Source organism: Gekko japonicus, unplaced genomic scaffold (genome assembly GCF_001447785.1).
Source record: "Gekko japonicus isolate JY-2015 unplaced genomic scaffold, Gekko_japonicus_V1.1 scaffold542, whole genome shotgun sequence".
NCBI lineage: Eukaryota > Metazoa > Chordata > Lepidosauria > Squamata > Gekkonidae > Gekko > Gekko japonicus.
Window position 1 is genome coordinate 760,953 of NW_015163104.1, and position 26,338 is coordinate 787,290.

At 48.8% G+C, this 26,338-nt stretch overlaps 2 protein-coding genes and 1 long non-coding RNA gene across 3 annotated transcripts in view; 1 reads left to right on the forward strand and 2 right to left on the reverse strand.

Annotated features, from left to right (window-relative positions):
• The window catches only part of LOC107106597, a 3,040-nt gene extending 2,744 nt beyond the window's left edge, over positions 1-296 (reverse strand). The window contains exon 1 of the long non-coding RNA XR_001482367.1: positions 178-296. This is a non-coding gene — a long non-coding RNA (uncharacterized LOC107106597). The remainder of the gene's footprint in view (positions 1-177) is intronic.
• The window catches only part of LOC107106595, a 450,486-nt gene that overhangs the window by 231,199 nt on the left and 192,949 nt on the right, over positions 1-26,338 (forward strand).
• LOC107106577 overlaps positions 1-26,338 on the reverse strand; it is a 42,128-nt gene that overhangs the window by 9,216 nt on the left and 6,574 nt on the right. The window contains exons 5-7 of the mRNA XM_015406758.1: positions 12,569-13,470; positions 11,212-11,341; positions 6,824-7,701 (exon numbers count right to left, since the gene is read on the reverse strand). Coding sequence (XP_015262244.1) covers positions 6,824-7,701; positions 11,212-11,341; positions 12,569-13,470 — 1,910 coding nt within the window. The remainder of the gene's footprint in view (positions 1-6,823; positions 7,702-11,211; positions 11,342-12,568; positions 13,471-26,338) is intronic.

Consider the following 26,338-nt stretch of genomic DNA (forward strand, 5'->3'; position numbering starts at 1 on the left):
AACGTGATGGAAAAAAACATCGGCCTGGAAATGGCAGGCCCCCTTTGATCCCCCCCCCCCCCCGCCTTGTCCAACATGGCTCTGCCTCCCCTCCTCCTTTTGTCTCCCTATTTCTTAAAAGCACCGCAAATGGAAGAAACAACCCACCCACCCCCTTCCCCGCTTTTATCTCCCCACCTGAAAGTTGCAGGAAAGGCTGCCGATCCGGAGATCTTTCACACACCGAGGCACAATGACCAAATTGCACAACCAATTGGAGAGAGAGAGAGAGAGAAAAAAAAAATAGGCAGGATCTCCCAGGCTGGAGGGGAGGGGGGGAAGGTGGAACGAGAAAGGAACAGGAAGTGGCCGTCGCTATTTCCAGCCCCCCTTGCAGATTATTTCCCCCCTCCCGTGGCCTCTCTAGGAATCCTAGCGGCTGTCAAAAGAATCCTTCGCCGGACAGAACGTCTGAGATCCTACCTAAAAACGAGTCACAATACTCGGGCCCGATCCCCTGCACGTCTCGCTGTGTAGACACCGTGGGGTTTACCACCCCCTATAGATGGATCAATCTATAGGGGGGGGTGGGTTTACTCGCGAGGAAGTGAGGGGGCGCATGCTCTGCAGCCCCTATGACCCCAGGCGTGCATGTTAAGAAGAAAGGTTTTGCGGTTTTGCTGTTGCGCGGTGCCTGGTCTATCAATCCGTGCGCAGAAGATGCCACTGTGCTTACTCGCAAGTCAGGATATGGCAGAGCTGGAAAAAGAACAGAGGAGGGCGACCAAGATGTTTAGGGGCTTGGAGCACCTTCCCTAAGAGGAAAAGGCTGACGCGTCTGGGACTTTTCAGTTTAGAAGAGACGACTAAGGGGGGGGGGGGGGGGGGAACGAAGTTTGGGGCTTAAGAACAGCAAAATGTAATCCTGAGCAGTGTTCCCTCTAAGATGAGTTAGTGTGAGCTAGCTCACAGTTTTTTAGCCTCCGGCTCACACATTTTTGTCTTCGCTCAGGAAGGAGGGTTCCAGAGCGAACTAATTTATGCAGCAGCCAAATTGCTCGCTCACAACTTTAATGCCAGGAGCTCACAAAATAGATTTTTTGCTCACAAGACTCCACAGCTTAGAGGGAACATTGATCCTGAGTATAAGCTTTAGTGTGCATGCACACTTCTTCAAATACAGTGAAGAAGTATGCACGCACACGAAAGCTTGTCCCCAGAACTAAACTTTGTTGTTCTTAAAGGCGGCACTGGACTCCAAACTTTGTTCTGTCGCTTCAGACCAACACGGCTACCCAAAATCTAAAGACGACCTGACAGAGGTTTATACAATTATGCATGGGATGGAGAGAGTGGACAAAGGGAAATTTTCTCCCTTTCCCACAATACTAGAACGGTAGGGCAGCCAATGATTAAAGAGATTAAAATGTGAGGGAGTGATTAAAATGTGGAATTCGCTGCCAGAGGGTGTACTGATGGTCACAGGAATAAACAGCTTTCAAAGGGGATTAGATAGATTCATGGAGGATAACTCTTAATAGTGGCTACCAGCCATGGTGACTGAGGGGATCCTCTACATTCAGAGGCACTAAGCCTCTGAATCCCAGAGCCAGGAGGCAACATCAGGGAAGGCCTCGCGAGGCCTCTGTGCCGTTCAGACATCCAGAGGAACTGGTTGGCCACTAAGATAGATATTCAGCTGGGTAGCCATGTTGGTCTGAAGCAACAAAACAAAGTTTGAGTCTAGTGGCACCTATAAGACTAACCCAGAATTAAACTTTGTTGGTCTTAAAGGTGCCACTGGACTCAGACTTTGTTCTGGTTGGCCACCGTGTGAGGCAGGATGCTGGACTAGATGGACTATTGGTCTGATCCAGGAGGGCTCTTCTTATGCTCTTATGTGTCTTTCACACATTACACTGATGCAAACCTGGGGCTGCCTTTGCCACCAGGTATGCCCACCGCAAAGAGCCAGTCCAGAACCAACGACAATTCTCACCGCATACCTCCATGATACAGGTGCTGGTCTCACACACACTCACACTTTGCACTCCTTGGTGGACACGTGAAAACCGTAATGTGTGCATGGGACTTCGTCTCGTTGCTGCCCAAACATCCGTCATCGTCGCTGTTCTTGTATTTGCTCCGCTGCTCGTTGTTTCCTCGCTTAATTGCCCACCTACGGTTCCCTTCGTTCGTCCTAGTCCCCAGGAGCAATAGACGTACTGGCAATGTCTGTAGCGCAGCCATCTTAGAAACGGGCAAAACAGACATTTTGTTTTGGGGACGAATACAGCGCAGCCATCATGGAAAAGGGTAAAGCACGCCTTTTACTTATGATGACGCCTCCGGTGCAGCCATCTTGGAAAAGGGCAGGAGCCCATCTCTAAAGAGTATAGTGTAGTGCCCTGAGTCCTGGATAGCCTAGAGAGCCCGATCTCATCAGATCTCGGAAGCTAAGCAGGATCAGCCTTAGCTAGTACTTGGATGGAAGACCTCCAAGGAATACCAGGGCTGTGAGGTGGAGGCAAGCAATGGCAAACCGTTTGAACGTCTCTTGCCTTAACCCTAGGGGGGGGGGGATGTCTCCATAAGTCAGCTGTGACTTGACAAAACTTTCCTCCACTACATGGAGTGTAGAACTGATCTTGGTAGTGTGGAGAGCAATTGTAATAGTAGGGTGTCTCCAGGTGCCACCGGGAGGTTGGCAAACACGAGTTAGTAGCAGGTGATGTGGAAATACCACCGGGTGAGCCCTAGAGAACCACGGCCAGTCCCAGGAGACAATAGGGACTGTAATAAACAATGGCCTGCGAAGGCTGCCAGCTCTGGGTACGGAGATACCAGATCTGAGGATGGAGCCTGGTAAAGTGGGGTTGAGGGAGGGGACGGAACCTTGGTAGGTTCTAATGTCATCGAGTCCCACCTTCCAAAGCATACGTTTTCTCCATGGTAAGTGGGATAAATGTTTTAAATACAAAATAATAAATAAGCAATTTGTGTACTCTGGAGAGCAGCTGTGGTTCCAGGAGATCTCCAGCCCCCACCTGGAGGCTGGCAACCCCGAATTGACTCAAGAGTTGGTCTGTTTTGGCACAACCTCCCCAGCCTGTCAATACCAGCGCCAGATTCTGGAAGCCACCCAATAGTTCCCCCTACAGAGCAGAACATCCTTTGTGTGTCTGTTAAGCGCCGTCAAGTCACTTCTGATTTTATAGCATCCCTATGGATTCATGACCTCCAAAGCTTCCTGTCATGAACAACCCTGCTCCGGTCTTGCAAACGGTGGGGTCAGAACCAAGGTGCCACCAGGAGGTTCACCAGTGGGGCCAGATGGTCCAGCAGTGAGGCCAGGACCATCTTTATTACTATGTATGGGATGTGTTATCTGTTTGCTCTGTGTATTATCTTTCCCTCAAGGCATTGTATTTTTACTTCTGTAATGCCATTTACTTCGTCTCTAGCATGTCATGTTTAATCATTTATACAGCTACAAGACTAGAGAATCACAGCTCGTAATATCCAGAGAACAAGAGACTGGATAGTCCGGAAAATTTTAACTCAATGTTTTGGACCCATTTGTATTTTTTTCCACACAATTTTGAAATATATTGTTATAATCATTCAAAAATATAGTATTGTTTTTGCATTATTTAGCACATGTGCATGGCTTTTTCTTTCTCTTGTTCTCTGGATGATGAATAATTTAGCTGTTTCAGACGGCTGTAATCCTAGTCCTGTTACATTGCTTATTAGAGGTCTCATCCTACTGAGTGCATATCTTACCTGCCTTGCGTCTCAGTGCAAAAGGCAGCCTATAGATAATGCAAATGATCCTAAATGAATAATAAAGCCATGGCACTCACGCAGGAGGCAAGCAGGGCAGCAGGTGTGTGGGTAACAAGCTGGCAGTGGGAAATTTCTCATTCAGATGGAAGTTCACTGATAGGGATTGAGCTCAATTAAGCCAAAATTAAAGTTGACTTTTGCAGATTTGCCAGGAGGAGGGGGAAAGGTCTGGGACGGTCAGAATGAGCACATCTGATTGGCCCAGGTGGATAAAAGGCCTGATGCTCCTGCAGTCGGAGAAGACGACGACATTGGATTCATACCCTGCCCTTCACTCGGAGTCTCAGAGCGGCTTACAATCTCCTTTCCCTTCCCCTCCCCACAACAGACACACCGTGAGGTGGTTGGGGCTGAGAGAGCTCTCTCGAGAACTGCCCTTAAGAGAACAGCTCTGACAGAACTTGTGACTTACCCAAGGTTACACCAGCGGCTGCAAGTGGAGGAGAGGGGGATTGTATTTATACCCCGCCCTTCACTCGGAGTCTCAGAGCGGCTTACAATCTCCTTTCCATTCCCATTCCCACAACATGTGAGGTAGGCAGGGCTGAGAGAGCTCTCTCGAGAACTGCTCGAGAGAACAGCTCTGAGAGGCCTTGTGACTGACCCAAGGTCACACCAGCGGCTGCAAGTGGAGGAGAGGGGGAATCAAACCCGGTTCTCCCAGATTAGAGTCTGCGCACTTAACCACTACCCCAAACTGGGGAGGGATTGGACACACCACCAACCTCACACTGGTTTCTCCAGCTCCACTTCCATCCTTGCCTAGCGATTTCTGCAGAATCTGGCAGACCGGTCCAGAACTGGCCAAGGCAGTGAGGGGCCAGGTGCTAACCCAAAGGGTAGAGGAGCCAGGTTGCCAACTCTGGTTTGGGAACGTCCTGGAGATTTGGGAGCAGAGCCTGGGGAGATCAAAATGCGGGGAGCAGGGGGAGCTCAGCAGGGAGGTGATAAGAGCCCACCCTCCAGAGCTGCCATTTTCTCCACAGGAATGGATCTCTGTCATCTGGAGGGCAGCTGTGATTCTGGGAGAGCACGTGGGGCAACTCTAGTCGGGAGTGATGCCGACGAGACAATGAAGGCCCAAGAGTCCGGCAGCACCTGAAAGACTAACGGAATCTGTGGTAGGGGATGAGCTTTCGTGAGTCACTTTCGAAGAATCTGAAGAAGTGAGCCGTGACTCATGAAAGCTCCTAACCCTGCCACAAATTTTGTTAGGCTTTAAGGTGCTCCTGGACTCCTGCTCTTTTCTGTTTGGTGTAGGGGTTAAGTGGGCAGACTCTAATCTGGGAGAACCGGGTTTGATTCCCCATTCCTCCACTTGCACCTGCTGATGTGACCTTGGGTCAGTCACAAGTTCTGGCACAGCTGTCCTTAAAAAAGAGCAGTTTGTGTCAGAGTTCTCTCAGCCCCACCCACCTCACAGGGTCTCTGTTGTGGGGAGGGGAAGGGGAAGGAGTTTGTAAGCCGCTCTGAGACTCCAAGTGAAGGGCGGGGTATAAATCCAATCTCTTCTTCTTCTTCTTCTTCTTCTTCTTCTGCTGCTGCGGCTGCTGCTGCTGATGTGGACAGACTACAATCCCCCCCCCCCGATCTATCACAATGAAGGCCTATCAGTCCTGACAACCATTATTTATTTCAGCATTTTACGCTACCCTTCCTCTGAAGAGGCGTGCCTTACACGTTTCTGTACTTCATCTTCACGACCACCAGAAAGTGAGAGTGCGTGACTAGCCCACGATCGCCCTTCATTGGCCTTGAAGGAATTTGAACCCGGGTCTACTCAGTCCTAATTCAGCCACTGGCTTATTCCCTTCACGTCAACATAGTGCAAGGCCTCTCCAAAATGAAATTTGGGTTCCATGCGCGGCTTTTTCCCTACAAGCCAAGCAAGCATGGGTAAGATTTCACTCTGTACCAAGTGGGTTCTTGAGTGTATTTCAATATTCAAGAGTTATGTGTGAAGCGTTCTTGTAACACAGCGTTCCCTCTAAGCTGAGTTAGTGTGAGGTAGCTCACAGTTTTTCTGCCTCTGGCTCACACATTTGTGTCTTAGCTCAGGAAGGAGGGCTCCAGAGCAAACTAATTCAGGCAGCAGCCAAATCGCTCGCTCACAACTTTAATGCCAGGAGCTCACAAAGTAGAATTTTTGCTCGCAAGACTCCACAGCTTAGAAGGAGCATTGAACACAAACATTCTTGGGAAGTCTCCCAGCATAGGGGTGTTCAAGAATTTCACTTCTGGGACCGACAAGACTTGCTTGTTCTGGGCGGCCCAGATCTCAGAAGCTAAGCCAGGTCGGCTCTGGTTGGACGGGTGACCACCAGGGAAGTCCAGGGTCGCTACACAGAGGCAGGCGATGTCAAGCCACCTCTGAACATCTCTTGCCTTGAAAACCCTGCAGAGTCGCCCTAAGTCGGCTGAGACTAGATGACACTTTCCATCCCCAAACTGTTTGCCAAGGGACTCCCCCCCCCCAATCTTTCCCCCAGTCAGTTTGCTCCCCGTTCAGTGGCTGACTTTTATTGAAAAAAGAGTGCTCTTGCTCGGTATGGGGCCCAGCCAATGAACAAACCGGGACTGGCTCTGTGATGACATCATAAAGCCAAATCAGAGCAACGCCCTCTGCCCTCACCAGGGGGCGAACATTTTCTCCTGTTCCCTAGGCCCACTGAGGCGTTTCAGGAAGGGCAACGTTTTTCTTTGAAAAGTGTCCTACTTTTTCCGCCAGTCCTCATGCCCACAGCATATCCTATGTTTATCACCACTGGCCTACCAACAGCCTTAACAAACCAAATGTCTTCCCCTTTAGCAAAAGGTTCCCTGCTTAATCACCAGAAGATTAATCCGACTCGCCCTAGACGATCAGGCAAAGTCCCTATTTACAAGTCTCCTTTATCTATGTATCACCCACAGGTGTCCCCCCCCCCTTCCTCCCAGGAACTCAGGTGGGCATACATGGGGTCATCTTGTTGGCACAGTTCCCCTGCTGCGTGACTTCCCTTATCATGTGTTTCATAAGGTTCGTATGACGCGTGAAGCTCATGCCACAGTGGACACATTTGTGCGGCTTCTCTCCCGTGTGGGTTTTCTTATGGCTCTTCAGGTTGGTGCTCCGGTTGAATCTTTTCCCACATTCCGAGCACTGGTAGGGTTTCTCTCCTGTGTGGATCCTTTGGTGGCTGATCAGGTGGTGGCTGAGAGCGAAGCTTTTCCCGCAGTCCAGGCATTCGTACGGTTTCTCTCCCGTGTGGGTCCTCCGATGTCTCAGGAGGTGCTCGCCCCGGAAAAAACTTTTCCCACAGTCTGGGCATTTGTACATTTTCTCTCCCGTGTGGGTTCTCTGATGTCGCAGAAGGTGCTCGCCCCGAGAAAAGTTTTTCCCACAGTCTGGGCACTTGTACATCCTCTCTCCCGTGTGCATCCTCTGGTGGCTGACAAGGTTCCACCTATTCGAGAAGCTTTTGGGGCACTCCGAACATTTGTACGGCTTGTCTCCCGCGTGGATTCTCTTGTGGCTACAGAGCTGCGAGATCAGAGGGAAAGTTTTCCCGCAGTCTGAGCATTCGTAGAGTTTCTCCCCTATGTGGATTCTCTGGTGTCTGTGAAGGTCCGAGTCCTTTCCGAAGACCTTCCCACAGACCAGGCACTTACTCCTTCGGCTTGCGCTACAGGTTCTTTGCGAGACTGGGTGGCAAGTGAGGGATTTATCACCCGGCAGGCAAGTGAGGGATTTATTTCCGCGCTTCTCTGCTTCATCTCCGTCCTGCCAGGCACGTTCCCCCGGGGTCCCGTTATTTTCTCCCAGCATGCAGTGCTTGATCTCTTCTATCTCCCTTTGCGCTTCTTCATTCCCAATCGGCCAGCCTCCACCTGCTGGAATCAAGAGGGAAAACTGCTAAAAGCACACCAGAGATGTGACTAAATTATACCTATGAAGGGGCCTTATACTGAACTACCAGCCCTGACCTGGATGGCTGAGGCTAGCCCAATCTTGACAGAACTTGGAAGCTAAGCAGGGCCAGCCCTGGTCAGTATTTGGATGGGAGACCTCCAAGGAATACCAATCTCGTGACACAGAGGCAGGCAATGGCAAACCGCTTCTGAAACATCTCCTGCCTTACAATAGTCTAGCTCGCCACCTGGCGATGCACAATGCTAAAGAGCTAGAACTTCCAGCTGCCAGACAATCTTAGGATCTCCTGGCTATCCGACAAACAATACCATACTATAGTTATTATTTAATTGTTTACTGGACCACCCTACTGGTTCATCCAGACCAGTATTTTCTAGTCTGATTGGTAGGAGACTCTCCAGAGTCTCGGGCCCAGAAGGGTATAGGGGACTGAACCCGGGTCCTTATTTTTATTTTATTATACGTTTTACACTGTTCCTGCGGCATTGTCAAATTTTGTAATATCCCTAGAGCCTCGGGCAAAGGAAGGCAGACTATAAACAAGCATTTCATTTCATTTGCTATTTAATGGATTGTGCTTGTCGTCCACCTTTCTCACGGAAACTCAGTGCAGATTACACAGGGCGAGCCGATGTGATCGACAGCCGTTAAGGACGGATTACAAAACTAGAAAACAATGCGACAAAAACAGCAGAAGACATAAGAAACCAAAAACTCACAGTTCCATTTTACTGTAGCCCTAATGTCTCCACGCCCTGACCTGGATGCTGGACCACCAAGCCAGCCCCGTCACGCTAGATCCTAGAAGCTAAGCAGGGTCAGCCCCGCTTAGCCCTCGGATGGGAGACAGGGATGCCAACCTCCAGGAGAGACCTGGGGAGCCCCTGGAATTACAGCTCATCTCTAGACTACCAAGATCAGCTCCCCAGGCCCTGACCTGGATAGCCCCAGGCAAGCCCGGTCTCGTCAGATCTTGGAAGCTAAGCAGGGCCGGCCCTAGCAAGGACTTGGATGGGAGACCTCCAAGGAATACCAGGGCCAGGGTGCTGAGGCAGGTGACCAAGCCACCTCTCTGAAACGTCCTAGCCCCACTAGGGGTCGCCAGGAGTCACGGTGACTTCCAGGCTCGCAAGCACATACACAGAAGAAGAAGAAGAAGAGGAGGAGATTGGATTTATACCCCGCCCTTCACTACCCAAAGGTGTCTCAGAGCGGCTTACAAACTCCTTTCCCTTCCCCTCCCCACAACAGACACCCTGTGAGGTAGGTGGGGCTGAGAGAGCTCTGACAGAAACTGCCCTTTTTCAAGAACAGCTCTTATCAGAGTTATGGCTTCCCCAAGGTCATCCAGACAGGTGCAAGTGGAGGAGTGGGGAATCAAACCCGGTTCTCCCAGATTAGAAGAAGAGGAAGAGAAGAGATTGGATTTATACCCCGCCCTTCACTACCCAAAGGTGTTTCAGAGCGGCTTACAAACTCCTTTCCCTTCCCCTCCCCACAACAGACACCCTGTGAGGTAGGTGGGTCTGACAGAAACTGCTCTTGAGAGAACAGCTCTTATCAGAGTCATGGCTTGCCCAAGGTCATCCAGCCAGGTGCAAGTGGAGGAGTGGGGAATCAAACCCGGTTTTGCCAGATTAGAGTCCAACGCACTTAACCACCACACCAAACTACACAGGCACTGCTCACTTAAAATAGTATGTATAAATAAATAAATAAATATCAGTTCCCCCAGGAGAAAATGGATGTTTAGTGGGTGGATTCTATAGCATTATACCCCACTGAGGTCCATGTCCTCCCAAGGCTCAGTCCCCAATCTCCAGGAGTTTGCCAACCTAGAACTGGCAACCCTGGAGACCACCAAGGAAGTCCAGGGTCATGATACACAGGCAGGCAATGGCAGGCCACCTCTATTCTCTCTGGCCTTGAAAAACCCCTGTGGTCCTGAGGTCGCCATGAGTCGGCACCAAGATAATGGCCCTTTCCGCCGCCACCACTTCCTTCATAAACATCACTTTCTGGATATTTCTGTTTCCCGTATTCTGTGGGATCACAGAAGCCTGGGAGCCCTACTGACCTCCACAGGCAGGACGTTCCATAAGGCCTGGGCAGCTGCTGATCTTACCCAGTTGCCTTATCCCATGGGCACATGGACACACTGCCTTAGACTGAAAGAGACCCTTGGTCTATCATCGTCTGTCTTGTCTGCTCAGACTGCCAGCCGCTCTCCAGCGTCTCGGGCATCACCTACTGCCTGATTCTTTTAACTGGAGATGCCGGGGACTGAACTGGGGACCTTCTGCGTGCAAAAGCAGAGGCTCTTCCGCTGAGCCATGGCCCTTCCTATCGATTCATACAGGAGAGGCAGCATTGCAAAACGGTTAGAGTCTCAGACCAGGATCCTGGAGCTACCCAGATTCGAATGCCCAGTCTGCAATGAATGCTTACTGGGAGGGCTTTTTTTGTGGAAAAAGCCCAGCAGGAACTCATTAGCATAGTAGGCCACACCCAACAGCAGAAACCTATTAGCATATTAGGCCACACCCCTGACAGCACATCTCATTGGCATATTAGGTCATACCCCCATGTTACCAGAAGTGTGCTCATCCAGCCACACCCACCATTTGCTTCTTATTCTGTTTACCTTGTTTGTTGCCAAAACCCAAGGCTTTTTTTTTGTAGCAGGAACTCCTTTGCATGTTAGGCCACACACCCCTAATTGTAGCCAATCCGAATGAGTTTCTGCTGTTGGGTGTGGCCTATTATGCTAATGAGTTCCTGCTGGGTGTGGCCAACTCGGGAGCCAGCCGGAACTCCGTTCCTGTGCGTTCCTGCCCAAAAATAGCCCTGCTTACTGGGTGTCCACCCGCCAGTCACTCTCAGCCTAACCGTCCTCATAGAGATGTCGTCGTGGGGATAAAATGGGAGGAGAGGAGAAGGATGCAATCTATTTTGAGTCCTCATTGGGGGTATCAATATCTAAACAAACAGTAACATTATCGGACCAGGGATTCAGCTGCTGCAGAGGTCACATCTAAACAGGGATCGGACCTGGCGTGTTTCACACTGCAAAGTAGGTCCTCTACCCACTGAGCCAGATGGTCCATTAGCAAGAGTGTGGGGAATTACACCGCAGGAAGAAAGGGGATTGGTCCACGTAGAGTTCAAGGACAGAAGAACTCCCCTTGGCTCAATGAACTTGCTCATGAACACAGTTCCTAGCACCAGGTGCCTTGGAACTTGTAGTTTCCAATGGTCCTCACAAAGATGCCTTTGGAAACTACATTTCCCAGAGGCCCTGGCTTCTGGGAGGCTGTTTTCAGCCTGGCCAGTCAGCAACTGTGCCCACTGGGGATACCCTTGGTAGTCAAAAAAGCGGGAGTGTGACTCTTGAGTTCTATGAGGATGAGGAGCCCACAAAGAATAGACAAGAAAACTCCAAATCTATTTTGGATTTAACAGATTCTTACTGAGAGTGTGGCCAACTCCTTGTCCCTCTCGCTTGACCTCCCTGCTGGTTTGTGTTCTCGTCGTTTCTGAAGAAATCCCTTCTTCCAGTGGAAAATTCACAGCCCAGTCCTGGAACAGCTTCCCTGGCACCTAAAACCAGCCACAGACACGTTAGGCCGACTCCACAGAAGGAAAGAAATATTGTTTCCCCATGTTTTCATGATCAATGTATTAATCCCAATGCTGACAATATTCAAAACAAGAGCGGCGATAAATATACATGGCAGGGTTGCCATTCTCCAGGTGGGACCTGGGGGTCTCCCAGAATTACCGATCATCTCCAGACTACAGAGATCAGTTCCCCTGGAGAAAATGGAGTCTTTGGAAGGTGGGCTCTAGGGCACTATATCCCACTGAGGTCCCCTGTCCTCCCCAGGCTCCGCCCCCAAATCTCCAGGATTTGGCGCAGGAACTCCTCCTGGCGCAGTTCCGCAGGGCCTGCAAGACAGAGCTCTTCTGCCAGGCCTTTGCATAGGGGCCGCCGCTGTCACTATACCACCACCGAGTTGCCATCTTCGACGGTGGATTAGATCTGGAGGTGAGCTGGCCCTGGGCAGACGCCTAGTCAACCGAAGAATGTATGTTGTCAGGTTAGGTTGTTGAATGGAACTCATCTGGGATTAGAACTCATCTTGGATTAGAAAACTTTAACATCAAGAGCACTGCACTATATAATGATTGCTTTTATGTTGTTTTAACTGTTGTTATGGCAATTGCCTCTGTTGTAGCTGCCCTGAGCCCGTTGGGGAGGGCGGGGTACAAATCTAATAAATAAATAAATAAATATCTGGCAACCCTCCCCATCACCACTGGCTATCGGTGGGGGACTGCGGGGCTCCAGAATATTTGAAAGTGAAATCAAAATCTGAAACTTCCTTCATATTTATTATTCTTCTGACGTATCATTCATCATTTCTATTCTTAATCCTAGGGCACATGTATAAATGATCATCGAACTTTACGTACATTGTTTTGCTAGTTGCATTTTTATCCCATGACAACACTGTAAGCTGGGGTAGGTTGGAAAAGCGAGTTGCCTAAGATCACCCAACGAGCTTTACGGTGGCGGGGGAGGTTTCAGCCCAGGTCTCCAACAGTAAACCAGCTCGCTCTCCAGGATTATTTTATTATTTTATTTATTATTTTGATTTGTAACCTGCCTCACAACAACCCTGTAAGGTAGCCTTATATAATTAATCCCTCGGGTTGGAGAGGAAGGATCACCTACGGCCGCTTAATACGCTCACGCCGGAAGTGAGATTTGAATCAGGGCCCGTAGTCACAAACTCTGGGCCGCCCCCAGTGAAACCCCCTCACCTGCTGCTCCTGCCCCTTGGTCACTTGCTGCCTCAGGAGGAAATCCTCCACCAGGGCCACCGCCTGGGAGCAGCTCTCGGAGCCCCGCTCCTTCACCCAGCACAGGATCTCCGGGGGCAGGATGGCCAAGAACTGCTCCAGGATCACCAAGTCCAGGATCTGCTCCTTGCTGCATTGTTCTGGCTTCAGCCACTGATGGCAAAGCTCCCAGAGGTGGCCGTAAACCTCCCGCGGCCCTTTGGCTTCCTGGTAGCGGAACTGCCTGAAGCTTCGGCGCCACACCTCTGAGCCGACGGCTTCCTCCCCCTTGACCTTCTTCAGCTGCCCGGATCCTCTCTCCTCCATGGTGTCCAGCTCTCCGCCAGCCCAGTGGGCCCCTCCGTTCATCCCAAGCAGGGATCTGGTCACCCCTTCTTCTGTCAGCCACTGGGTGCTGGTGACAGCCAGTCCCTCGAAAAGGCCCAGGGAGGTCTTCGTCTCGCCCCACTGTGTCGCCTCTGTGAGCTGCGCGTTGTAGCCACACCCAGACTGAGGGGGCTGAACTGTCCTGAGGAACTCCTGCCACTGGGCCTCCCACCTCGGCAACACCAGCCCTTCTCCCGGCTCCTTTTTAACCATCTGAGGGGGGGCCCACCTCAGGCACGGCTCGAAGGGCCCCCCTGCCGGAACGACACAAGGGGCTCCCCCGGCTCTCTCCAATCCCATTTTCAAAATGGCCGCCTCGCCCACACTGGCCTCTGCCTGCAGCCCGGAATCCAGGAACCGGAGACCCAAAGCCGACACCTCTCCCAATTCGGCAGCCATGTCGGTTGCCGGGGCCACAGCTTCAGCTCCTTCTTCAAGGAATGTCTGGCCAAGTGGTTTTTCTCTTGTTTGTACAAAACGGCTCACGTTCTCCTTCACTGTCCCACCAAAACAAGAGAGAAACACACCCCACCTCTGGCTTCGAACGTCAGTACAACACAGTAGTTCTGCACGGTTACAGGGTTCCTCTCAGCTGCAGGCCGGGCAAAACCCAGAACATGTTCCCAGGTGACTTTTTCTGTGGAGGAACAGGAAAACACAATGATACGTGTACACGTTTTAGAGAAGGGGGGGGGGAAATCTGAGTTAATTCATTGTGGGGCAATTCAGACGTGATCAACCAGTCAGTGGCCTCTCCAGTTCAAGGGATTGTGGCACTGAGTAAATCTTAGAGCCCAGAGAAGTTCTACCACAGAAGTCTGTGGGAATAGGAAAATCTCTGCAAGGCATGCCCAGAGAGGCTTCTGTTCTCACAGGGAGATTGGCAACGGGAGATTGGCAAGCAGGGCACAAACTTTGCTGAGTCTGTAGGAGCCTATGATATTATTAAGAGCACAATGAATTACTGAGAGCACAAGATCTGCAACATTTAAGCAAGATAACTTGAGCTATGAGAAAAGAACATTCTGTAAAATACACTGTGCTGTTTAGCTTACAAAGTCTATTGCTCTGTTGTAACGAATTTCACTAAGCCTGCTTTGAGTCTAATAAAACGCTGCGGTGAAAACTGTCGGAAAACAGTTTGGTACAGAGAGAGACAGAGACAGAGCCTGATCAGCTTCAAGAAATCTGTGTGTGTTGTGTCGTTATCAAACCCTCCCAAAGTCTACAGAAGTCCCCCTTTTCTTCCCACCAAACCTCCCTCTTTCTTTTATCAGGGTCAGATTCAGAGTGTAGTATGAATGGGAATATAAAGATTTTCATATATAGGTTTTTCCCTTCTTGATTGTTCATATTCATATTTCTCTGGTTTTTATCGATTTGTTCTTTAAGTAATATTTTATTAGGATGTTAGAAAGGCCTGTTATATAGAAGGCTTTCCTCTTGTAGGTCTGATATTGTTAGCAGACAACATAATCGGTAAAAAGTTCATGATTCGGTAGTTCTTAGGGCAAACCTTTCAATGTCTGGGTCAGATAAGATTTTTAGTCTGATATGAAGAATCCTTGCCCATTATCATTAGGTTAGGTTAAGTAAACACTTAGTTTGACATAGATATGTTTCTTTATATCTGGCCAATCAGAGGATTATTACTCAAATTACCACTGTCTTTTGTAACCAATTATGCGGTTTGAATATTGTTTTCTTGATGATGTCAGTCCATGTATAAAATATCATGTATTTCCTGAATATGTTCAGAATATGCTCAAGGAGAAGATGAAGAAGAAAAAGAAGAAAGTTGTCAATTTTTGATTAACTATTTGGTCTAATTGTTTTCCTATTAATTGAAGCATATTTCCTGAATATGCTGAGAAGAAAGCAGTCAGCTTTGATGGGTCCTTTGGCCTAACTGTTTCCCATATTTCATTGCAATAAAATACAAGAACTTCCTCCTCATTTTGACTTCAATCTTCTATTTTTGACTGGATATTAATTTGTATAACAAGAGCCACCTCTAACCCTCCAATACAAAGACCACTCATTACTGGAGATTTGGGGGCCGAGGCTGAGGAGGGAGAGGTCTGGGGAGGGAAGGGAGCTCAGCTGGTATGTGAGGCTGAGGAGGGAGAGGTCTGGGGAGGGAAGAAAGCTCAGCTGGTATGTGAGGCCGAATACATGGAGTCTACCCTTCGAAGATGCCATTTTCTCCAGGGGAACCAATCTCTATAGTCTGCAGGTCACTTGTCATTCTGGAGGAGCTCCATGTCCACCCTGGAGGATGGCCACTAAATGTGGGAAGGTGCAAATCCCCACGCAGTCTCCCCTCCTCCATTTTCTCACACAACAACCCTGTGAGGTTGGTCGGACTGAGGGTGGGCGCTTCCACACATCCTGAATAAGGCCGTCTCAATCCACTTCAGTGACCGTTTGCAAGTGGACTTTGCCGTTTCACACAGCAAAATCCAATTGTAAGGTGCACTGAAAGTGCATTGAAAGTGTGTTATTTAGGATGGGCGTGACTGGCCCAAGGTCATCGACCAAGCTTTCAAAACTGGGTCTCCCCAATTAATCTGATACTCTGTTTCTCCAGTGCTGTCAGAGGACATCGAGATAAAATTAAAAACCTAGCTCACTGCTTGCCTGTCTATCTCTTGACAGGCATTCTTGCTGTTGTAAAATATCGGACTGTCCTCAGACCTTGTCAGTGTAACTGACCACAATCCAGTGAAGAAGCTTTGTGTGAATGCAACATGTTCAAAATGAGTTACTTGGCTGCTTCAGTTCACCCTCAGAGCACACAACCTGTAAGACCTTGTGTAACCCCCCTGAAGCCTGGGAGAAGAGTGGACATATACCTTGGATCTATCCATCTTTTACTTTTAAACACTCACTCTTCCTCTGATGCGCTCCGGACAATGTACCACTCTCCTCATTTTGTCCTCACAACAGTCCTGCAAGGTAGGCTACCTTGAAAGACGGAGGCAGTGTGACTGGCCCAAGATCCCCCAAGGAAGCTCCATGGCAGAGTGGAGGATCTGAACCCAGCTCTCCCTGACTATAATCCGGCACTCTAACCACTACAGGATGCTGTCACAGTGATTCTGTTTTTAGTATGAGTCCACTGGCACCTTTAAGACCAACAAAGTTTAATTTTGGGTATAAGCTTTAGGGTGTATGCACACTTCAGATAACGGAAGAAGTGTGCATGCACACAAAAGATTATACCCAGCATTAAACTTTGTTGGTCTTAAAGGTGTGCCTAGACTCAAACTTTGTTCTATTGCTTCAGACCAACAGGGCGAGTCACCTGAATCTGTTTTTAGTATTTATTCACTGGGGACTCCTTCTTTCTGCATGTTTTTAAAGGACTTGAAACTGCAAAATTTTACTCCCTGTGGTATCCTCTCTCTCTCTGTCTTTATTTTAATGAATCTGGGAGTCTTTAAGGGCTTACAGATCATCTAACCCGTTCTTTTTGTCCCCACGGCCACAATAACAGGGGAAAGTCCTCTTTGGATCACACCGCAGGGGTTTTCTAGGGGAGGGGGGCCGTCCCGATATGCCTTGAGCGGCTGAGGTTTCTCCTGTTTACCTACAAGTCCTATTCCTTTTCTGGTTTTTGTTCCCTTGCCAGAGAGAGAAAGATCCTTTTAACTCACGTTTGAGAGCTGCCGGAAAAGACTTCTTAAGAATTCTCCGGCGAAAACACTCCGGGGAAAATGCAACCACCAAGCGATCCTCCCGGCTAGGAGGAAGGAGCAGGGAAAATCTCTTTCCCCCCCTTTCTTATTTCCCCCCACATTTCCGGGCCTGTCTAAGCAGCGGGTCTCTCTATTCAGTTAACTCTTTGAAGCGCAGCTTGAGAGCGAGAGCGCTGGATCAGTGTGCTGGGACTTTCTGATCAGTTTGAGGGTTGTCAGGTCACCCTCTGGCCATCAGCAGGGGATGGGGGGTAGGGTTGCCAGATCCAGGCCGGGAAACTCCTGGAGATTTGGGGATGGAGCCTGGGGAGGACAGGGGTCCCAGTGTGGTACAATGCCCTAGAGCAGGGGTGTCGAACTCATTTGTTATGAGGGCTGGATCTGACATAAATGAGACATGTGTGTCATAAAATGTAATGCCAGGTAGCGGAGATATAAACTTTATAAAGGACACAAAAGCAAAGGGTTTTTTTAAACTCAAAATGAAAAAAACATGCCGAAAACATTAGCACTCTTGCAATGTTTTGTTTATTTAACCGTATCTGATAACTGACACCTCTTGCTCTGAATTATTGCATCAAAATGTCTGTGCTGTTGCAATCTTGAGTATGCTGTTCAAGTGTGTATCTGTAAGCGGCAAAGCTACTTTTGATTTATTGACATTCACTACAGAAACCTCATGCTCAGAGTTAAGAACATAAGAACATAAGAGACGCCAATGTTGGATCAGGCCAAAGGCCCATCCAGTCCAACACTCTGTGTCACACAGTGGCCAGAAATACCAGTGCCATCAGGAGATCCAGCAGTGGGGCCAGGACATTAGAAGCCCTCCCACTGTTGACCCCCCCAAGCACCAAGAAGACCGAGCATCACTTGCCCCAGAGCCCCTAGCTATACCTTGTGGCTAATAGCCACTGATGGACCTCTGCTCCATATGCTTATCTAATTCCCTTTTGAAGCCGTCCATGCTTGTAGCACCCACCACTTCCTGTGGCAGTGAATTCCATGTGTTAATCACTCTTTGGGTGAAGAAGTACTTCCTTTTATCCGTTCTAACCCGACCGCTCTGCAGTTTCATGGAGTGCCCACGAGTTCTTGTATTGTGAGAAAGGGAGAAAAGTACCTCTTTCTTTACCTGCTCTTTCCCATGCATAATCTTATAAACCTCGATCATGTCACCCCTCAGTCGTCTTTTCTCCAAGCTAAAGAGCCCTAAGCGCTTTAACCTTTCCTCATAGGGAAAGTGTTCCAACCCTTTTATCATTCGAGTTGCCCTTTTCTGCACTTTTTCCAAAGCTATAATATCCTTTTTAAGGTGTGGTGCCCAGAACTGCACACAGTATTCCAAATGAGGTCTCACCATTGATTTATATAGGGGCATTATTATATTGGCTGATCTGTTTTCAATACCCTTCCTAATAATCCCCAGCATAGCATTGGCCTTCTTTATTGCAGTCACACACTGTCTCGACATTTTCAGTGAGTTATCCACTACAACTCCAAGATCTCTCTCTTGCTCAGTCTCTGCCAGTTCAGACCCCATCAATGTGTATTTATATTTAGGATTTTTGGCTCCAATGTGCATCACCTTGCACTTGGCCACATTGAACCCCATTTGCCATGTTGACGCCCACTCGCCCATCCTTGACAGATCCCCTTGGAGTGCCTCACAATCCTCACTGGTTTTCACCACCCTGAACAACTTTGTATCATCCGCAAATTTAGCCACTTCACTGCTTACTCCCATCTCCAAATCATTAATGAACAAGTTAAAAAGCAGTGGACCAAGTACTGATCCCTGCGGTACCCCACTGCTTACCACCCTCCACTGAGAAAATTGCCCACCTACACTCACTCTCTGTTTTCTATGAACTAGCCAGTTTTTGATCCATAAAAGGACTTGTCCTTCTATCCCATGATTTTTGAGCTTACTTAGGAGCCTTTGATGAGGAACTTTATCAAAAGCTTTCTGGAAGTCAAGGTAAATAATATCTATTGGATCCCCCTTGTCCACATGTTTGTTCACCCCCTCAAAGAACACTAACAGGTTAGTGAGACAAGATCTTCCCTTACAGAAACCGTGCTGAGTCTGCCTCAATAGGTTTTGTTCATCTATGTGCCTACTAATTCTTTCCTTAATAATGGTTTCCACCAATTTACCCGGTATCGACGTCAGACTGACTGGCCTGTAATTTCCCGGATCTCCTCTGGAACCCTTTTTAAAGATGGGAGTGACATTAGCTACCTTCCAATCCTCAGGAATGGAGGCAGATTTTAAGGAAAGATTACATATCTTTGTCAGGAGATCTACAAGTTCACATTTGAGTTCTTTCAGAACTCTCGGATGTATGCCATCTGGGCCTGGTGATTTTTCAGTTTTTAAGTTGTCTATCAGTTTTAGGACCTCCTCTCTCATCACCTCAATCTGACTCAGGTCTTCCAACACCCCTCCTGAAATCAGTGGTTCTGGAGTGGGCAAGCACTTCTCATCTTCCACAGTGAAGACGGAGGCAAAAAATGCATTTAGCTTCTCAGCCATTTCCCTATCATCCTTCAATACTCCTTTTACCCCTTGGTCGTCCAAGGGCCCCACTGCCTCCCTGGCTGGTTTCCTGTTTCTAATGTATTTGAAGAAAGTTTTATTGTTGGTTTTTACGTTTTTTGCTATATGCTCCTCATATTCCCTTTTTGCCTGCCTGACCTCAGACTTGCATTTTATTTGCCATAGCCTGTGTTCCGTTTTATCAGCCTCACTGTGACTAGCTTTCCACTGCTTAAAGGAATTCTTTTTACTTTTTACAGCCTCCATTACTCTGTTTGTTAACCATGCAGGCTTTTTCCTATACCTGTTTGTGCCTTTCCTAACCTGCGGAATATATATTTTTTGAGCTTCTAGGATCGTAGTTTTAAATAGATCCCAAGCTTCCCCAATTGTTTTGACCCTTTCTACTTTTCCTTTCAGTTTCCTCCCCACGTGTCCCCTCATATCAGAGAAATTACCCCTTTTAAAGTTAAAAATGGTTGTGTGAGTCTTTTTGGCCAATTCTCTATTTGTACAAATGATGAACTCAACAACATTATGATCACTGTTTCCAAGCGGTGCAATCACTTTTACATCTCTCACCAGGTCTTGAGTGTTACTTAGGACCAAATCAAGGATCGCCTCTCCCCTGGTAGGTTCCGTGACCATCTGCTCCATAGCACAGTCATTTAGAGTGTCTAGAAACTCAATCTCTTTTTCCCGACTAGAACACATATTGACCCAATCAATGTGTGGGTAGTTAAAATCACCTATTATTACACAGTGTTTTTGTCTAGTTGCTATCTTTAAGGCATTCATCATTTTATAATCCTCCTCTATCTTTTGATCTGGTGGGCGATAACAAACTCCCAGTGTTAAGTTTCCTTTTGGCCCCCCTATTTCAACCCATAGAACTTCCAGAAGCGAATCCAATTCACTTAGCCTCTCAATCTTTCTAGACTTTATACCCTCTCTGACATACAGAGCTACCCCACCTCCAACCCTTCCCCCCCTATCCTTCCGATATAATATATAACCGGGAATCACTGTGTCCCACTGATTTTCCTCATCCCACCAAGTTTCAGAAATACCCACAATGTCTATTTTTCCCTCCGACACCAAGCACTCCAACTCCCCGATTTTACCTCGGACACTTCTAGCATTTGTATAGAAACAGCTGTAATTTCCCTTACAAGTTAAGCCTGCATCCTTCCTCTTGCTATCTCGAGTCGTTGTCCGGCAGTCCATGTCACCAGCCATGGCCTCTGTGGACAATTTCAATCCACCTCCCTGTAGAAAAGCAACCGGTACCCCCTCACCTCTCTCAGATGAGCCAACCCGAACCAGAGACTTTTCATCTCCTGTCGGCTTTCCCCCAATATTCAGTTTAAAAGCTGCTCTGCCACCTTTTTGATTTTAAGTGCCAGCAGCCTGGTTCCTTCTCGGGACAAGTGGAGACCGTCTCGCCTGTACAGCTCCCTCTTGTTCCAAAAAGTATCCCAGTGCCTAACAAACCTGAACCCTTCCCCCCTACACCATCGTCTCATCCACGCATTGAGACTCCTGATCTCTGCCTGTCTCTCCGGCCCTGCGCGTGGAACAGGTAACACTTCTGAGAAGGCTACCTTGGAGGTCCTGGACCTAAGTTTCCTGCCCAGCAGCCTAAATTTCTCCTCCAGGACCTCACGACTGCATTTCCCCACATCGTTGGTGCCGACATGCACCACGACCACTGGCTCCTCCCCAGCACTATCTACCAGCCTATCTAAAACACGCGTAATGTCCGCTACCTTCGCACCAGGCAGGCAAGTCACCATACGGTCAGTACGCGGGTTCGCCACCCAGCTGTCTACCTGCCTAAGGATCGAATCACCCACTACCAAGAGCCCCCCTCCCACCCTGCTCAGGGATGGTTCCTTGGTGCAAAAGGAGAGCCGCTCACCAGCTGGGGAAGAGGTCCCTTCTGAGGGCACATTCCCCTTATCCTCAGCATGGTGCCCTGTTTCCCCTAGACCCTCATGCTCCCTGACAGCAGCGGGGCTGCCAGATCCAGAGTGGGACGAAGCTAACAAGTCCCCGAGAGTCTTTTCTGTGTGCCTAGCTGACTGTCTCTGCTTCTCCAGGTCAGCCACCTTGGCCTCAAGGGAGCACACACGTTCCCTGAGAACCAGGAGCTCCTTGCACCGAGGACACACCCAAGACTTCTGCCCAGTGGGCAGATAGTCATACATGTGACACTCCGTGCAAAACACTGGATAGCCCCCAACCCCCTGCTGGCATTCTGGCTTCATAATTCTTTTAAAATAAATAAATATAATCCCCCTTTTAAACCCTTGGTATTTATGTGGTTTTTGTTATCAAGAGTTCTGAGTCTAGGACCCAGGTTAAAACATGAAATGGCTGAGAGAGTGAGAGAGTCTGGCGAAGCAAGCTATGATGCAGCAGCAGCAGCAGCAGCAGAACTAGAAGCAGGAGATGGCCAGTTCCACTGCAGGCCTGATAGAAGCCCTCTGGGGGCCTGATCCGGCCCCCGGGCCACATGTTTGACACCCCTGCCATAGAGTCCACCCTCCAAAGCAGTCATTTTCTCCAGGAGAACACCAACCCCATCTACACATGTACAACATGAAGCTGCCTTATATTGAATCAGACCTTTGGTCCACCAATGTCAGCATTGTCTACTCAGATGGGCAGCAACTCTCCAGGGTCTCAGGTTGAGGTTTTGCACATCACATGATACTGGATCGAACCAGGGACCTTCCGCGCACAAAGCAGAGGCTCTTCCACTGAGCCACAGCCCCTCAGTATCAGGAAAAACACTGGCTTGAAATGCATGGAATTGCGATGTTTTATAATGTCACACAACCTTGTTGCTAACCTCCAGGTGGGGCCTGGAGACCTAGTGGAGTTGCAACTGATTTCCAGATGACAGAGATAAGCTCCCTTGGTGAAAATGGGCTGCTTTGGAGGGCAAACTCCATGGCATTATACCCTACCGAGGTCCCTCCCCTCCCCAAACCCCGCCCTTCCCACAGTCTACCACCAAATCACCAGGGACCCAGAGTTGGCAACCTTATGTTGATGGTAGATTTTGGGGGTAGGAGAAGAGCTGACTCGATCGGATGCACCTTAAGAGGGAAAAGAAACCACTGCCACAAACGGATACCTATCATCAAATTTATGGGAAAGTTCTGGTTGCTGGTGGGCCTGAAGAAAAGAGTCTTGTTCCTTTAGTGAGAGTTAGTCTGTGGAATGGACAGGTAAGGGCTTTTCAGGGCATGGAAGTCAAAAGCATCACCTGATAGATAATATCCCATTAAGCCCCTCTTACAGGGGCAGCACATTTCCCTTCAGACCCATTGGCACCCTTCCTATTAGCCAACCGAAGCTCCGTGCATCTAGAGCAAGATGGGTGGCCGTGTTAGTCTGTCTGCAGCAGCAGAAAAGAGTCCAGAAGCACCTTAAGGACTAGCAAAATTGGTGGCAGCAGTGGAGGAGCTTTCATGAGCCACTGCTCACTTCTACAGATATAGCGGGAATGGGAGTCCATCTGTCCTATATATTGGAGAGTGAAGTGATTCCAGATGCCGAATGACATTAGCAGGCAAATGACCAAATCCCATCAGCAACAGCTGAACCAATCACACCTGCTATTGTCATTTGTCTGATAATGTCACAGAGTCACACTGTACTCAATGATTCACAAAGTTACTTGGAAAAATTACTAGAGGCTGTGGACTATCCTACTGTGTCTAGCTTGATGAAACTAGGATCCTCCCGTGGCATTTTGCATGGTTTAGGTGGTGGTCAGACGGTGTTGTTTTAGCGCTGTTGACATGCCTCAAATATTACCGGTTTATTTATTCTGCAGTGACACAATCAGACACCCAGTGCTCACCCCACAGTCAGCCCTCCAGACACTCACCGGCGCGCGAGGTTTTTTTTTAAAAAATCCTCACTTGCGCATGCACATAAGTGTTTATTCATTGACTTCCATGTCCGCACACTGATGTGATGGGTGAATGCATTTGTGCGCCTATGCACATATCGCAGCTTTTAAAAAATGGTGCCATAAGTGAACATAAGTGAACCCCCGGTGAGGGGGTTCACTTTGTGCTGGAGTGATCAGACATCTGGAAATGCGCGGTGATAACAATAGCTTCCACAAAACACGGGCTTTCACCAGTGTCAGTAAAGTCAACAGTGACGCCGGAGAGGGGGGGGCAATGACTGCAATGCGGGATACCTCCTCTGATGTCTGAATGCACTTTTTTAAACCGGGTGTGGGGGGGGGGAGAAGTGGCAACACCAGATCAAGTAGCCCATCCGATCACACCCTAAATGTGTCACCTTGTTCTGGTTTGCTTCAGTTCCGTGTTTAGACTTCTGGCTGGATCTACAACCCTAATCCTATTTCAGTGTTTACTGGATGTCCCATCCTGTCGGTGGTATTGACTCACTCTGTGTAATCCGCCTTGAGTCCGAGTGAGAAAGGTGGGATATAAATAAACATCGATATAACAAAATAATCCACATACCACATTTACTCAAAAGGAAGGTGAACCTGAATGCACAATAACCCCTTGGGAGGGAAAAATAAACTATACACCAAGAAATGTATTTTTACTGGATATAACTAATTTCTATGCAAATGTAAGAGGACTCCCTGGTTGCTGTTGTTTTGTACTTTTGCATTTGTGTGTGTGTGTATCTGTACCTGTGTGTGTGTGTGCCCCTGCCCGGAAGTCATGGTGACCTTTGGCGACTCCTAATGGGGCACGGAGGACATTCAGAGACACGAATTGATAGCCTGCCCCTGCCTCCCAGCCCTGTTATTCTCTGGACGTCTCCCACCCAAATACTTGCCAGGGTCGGCCCTGCTTAGCTTCCGAGATCTGACGAGATCAACCTTGCCTGGGGCTATCCAGGTCAGGGCAACTCCCTGGATAAAAAGCTAGTCTTGCACTGGGGTAAACAGGAATTCTCTTGCTTGATAGGTTCAGAGGGCAGCCATGTCGGTCTGCAGGAGAACAGCTAGAGTCGAGTCCAGGAGGACGTCAGAGACCAACGAGAGCTTTGGAGCATAAGCTTTTGACAGTCAAAACCAGGGCTCTTTTTGTAGAAAAAGCCCAGCAGGAACTCATTAGCATAATAGGCCACACCCAACAGCAGGAACTCATTAGCATATTGGGCCACACCCCTGACAGCACAGCTCATTAGCACATTAGGCCACACCCCCATGTTACCAGAAGTGTGGTCATCCAGCCACACCCACCTTTTGCTTGTTATTCTGTTGACCTTGTTTGTTGTCAAAACCAGGGCTTTTTTTGTAGCAGGAACTCTTTTGTATGTTAGGCCACACACCCCTAATGTAGCCAATCCTAATGAGTTTCTGCTGTTGGGTGTGGCCTGTTATGCTAATGAGTTCCTGCTGGGCGTGGCCAACTTGGGAGCCAGCCGGAACTCCGTTCCTGTGCGTTCCTGCCCCCAAATAGCCCTGGCTCCCTCTAAGCTGTGGAGTCTTGTGAGCAAAAATTCTACTTGGTGAGCTCCTGGCATTAAAGTTGTGAGCGTGCGATTTGTCTGCTGCATGAATTAGTTTGCCTCTGGTGCCCTCCTTCCTGAGCTAAGGCAAAAATGTGTGGGCCGGAGGCTAAAAATCTGTGAGCTAGCTCACGCCAACTCAGCTTAGAGGGAACACTGAAAGCTCCCTGGACCTGAATCTAGCTGTTCTTGCTTGACAGGCTGTTTCCATTTCAATATTGTGCATGTAAAAAATGAAGAAGAAGCCAAAGAAGAAGCTGCAGAAGATGACGATGATGATGAAGAGGAGGAGGAGGAAGAGGAGGATTTATACCCCTCCCTTCACTACCCAAAAGAGTCTCAGAGCGGCTTACAAACTCCTTTCCCTTCCCCTCCCCACCACGGACACCCTGTGAGGTAGGTGGGGCTGAGAGAGCTCTCTCGAGAACTGCCCATGAGAGAACAGCTCTGAAAGAACTTGTGACTGACCCAAGGTCACACCAGTGGCTGCAAGTGGAGGAGAGGGGAATCAAACCCGATTCTCCAGATTAGAGTCCGCGCTCTTAAGCACTACACCAAACTAGCTCTTACTGAGGCACTGACTGTAGCTGGATGACACGACTTTGGCTAGAGTTGGTTTGTTCATGCAAGGTCCCCTGGCTTGTAGCTGCCTTGAGAAAATACATAAAAATTATTAGAGAGAGAGAGAGAGCTAAATTGAGTAAAGATAAGCCCTTTCAAGGAGAGAGGCCTTTATTGTTTCCATCACGTCTGAAAAGCGAGCAACAGTGTTTTGGTGACAGCTGGAGCTGGAAGGGCTGTAGGTACTGGATTTTGGTTTCATGCACACCCGAGGGTATTCTTCGGCCGTTCAACAATCAACACAGACCCACTGATGTAACAGAGTAACAGCAGCAGTAATCGTAATACCACCCCCCATAACCTAGCACTGATGCATCTCTTTCCGTGTCCAAAGCACTTCAGAAATATTATCATGGTACAACCCAGACAACAGCCCTGCAAGGTAGGCCAGCACTATCATACCGCAGAGGCCAAAGGGGCTTAAACAGGGCCATCCAGTGAGCTTATAGCAAGAGTGAGGTTTGAACTAGGGACCACCTGGATCACAGCTCATTCTCTTGACCAACACGCCACATCAGCTCCCTAGGAAAAAGAAGGATATGGACGTCACGTACTTAGGTATTCACACCCTGCTTCTCTCTCCAGTGGGCACCCAAAGTGGGTTCCGTTGTTCTCTCTTCAATTAATCCTCGCAATGACCCAGTGAGGTAGGTGAGGCCAAGAACACGCATGACTGGCCCGAGATCACCCAAGCGAACTTCCATGGCGACGTGGGCCCGCCGCACTCCGCTGCGCCCCACCGCCCGCCGCGGTTCAATCCCAGGTCTCCCAGATCCGAGTCCAGCACTTTAACCACAAAATCCGCACTTTGTCATTGTTCCCAGGCCTTCGAGAGATCAGTTGAAATAAAATCAAAATGAAATAAATAGGAAATCACAATGAGGGACGCAGCACATCCTTGTGAGGGAACTGGGAAAAATAGGCTACTCCGGCGGCAGACGGCATCCTTTTCTACCCCAGCGTGTCCAGTCATGCTTT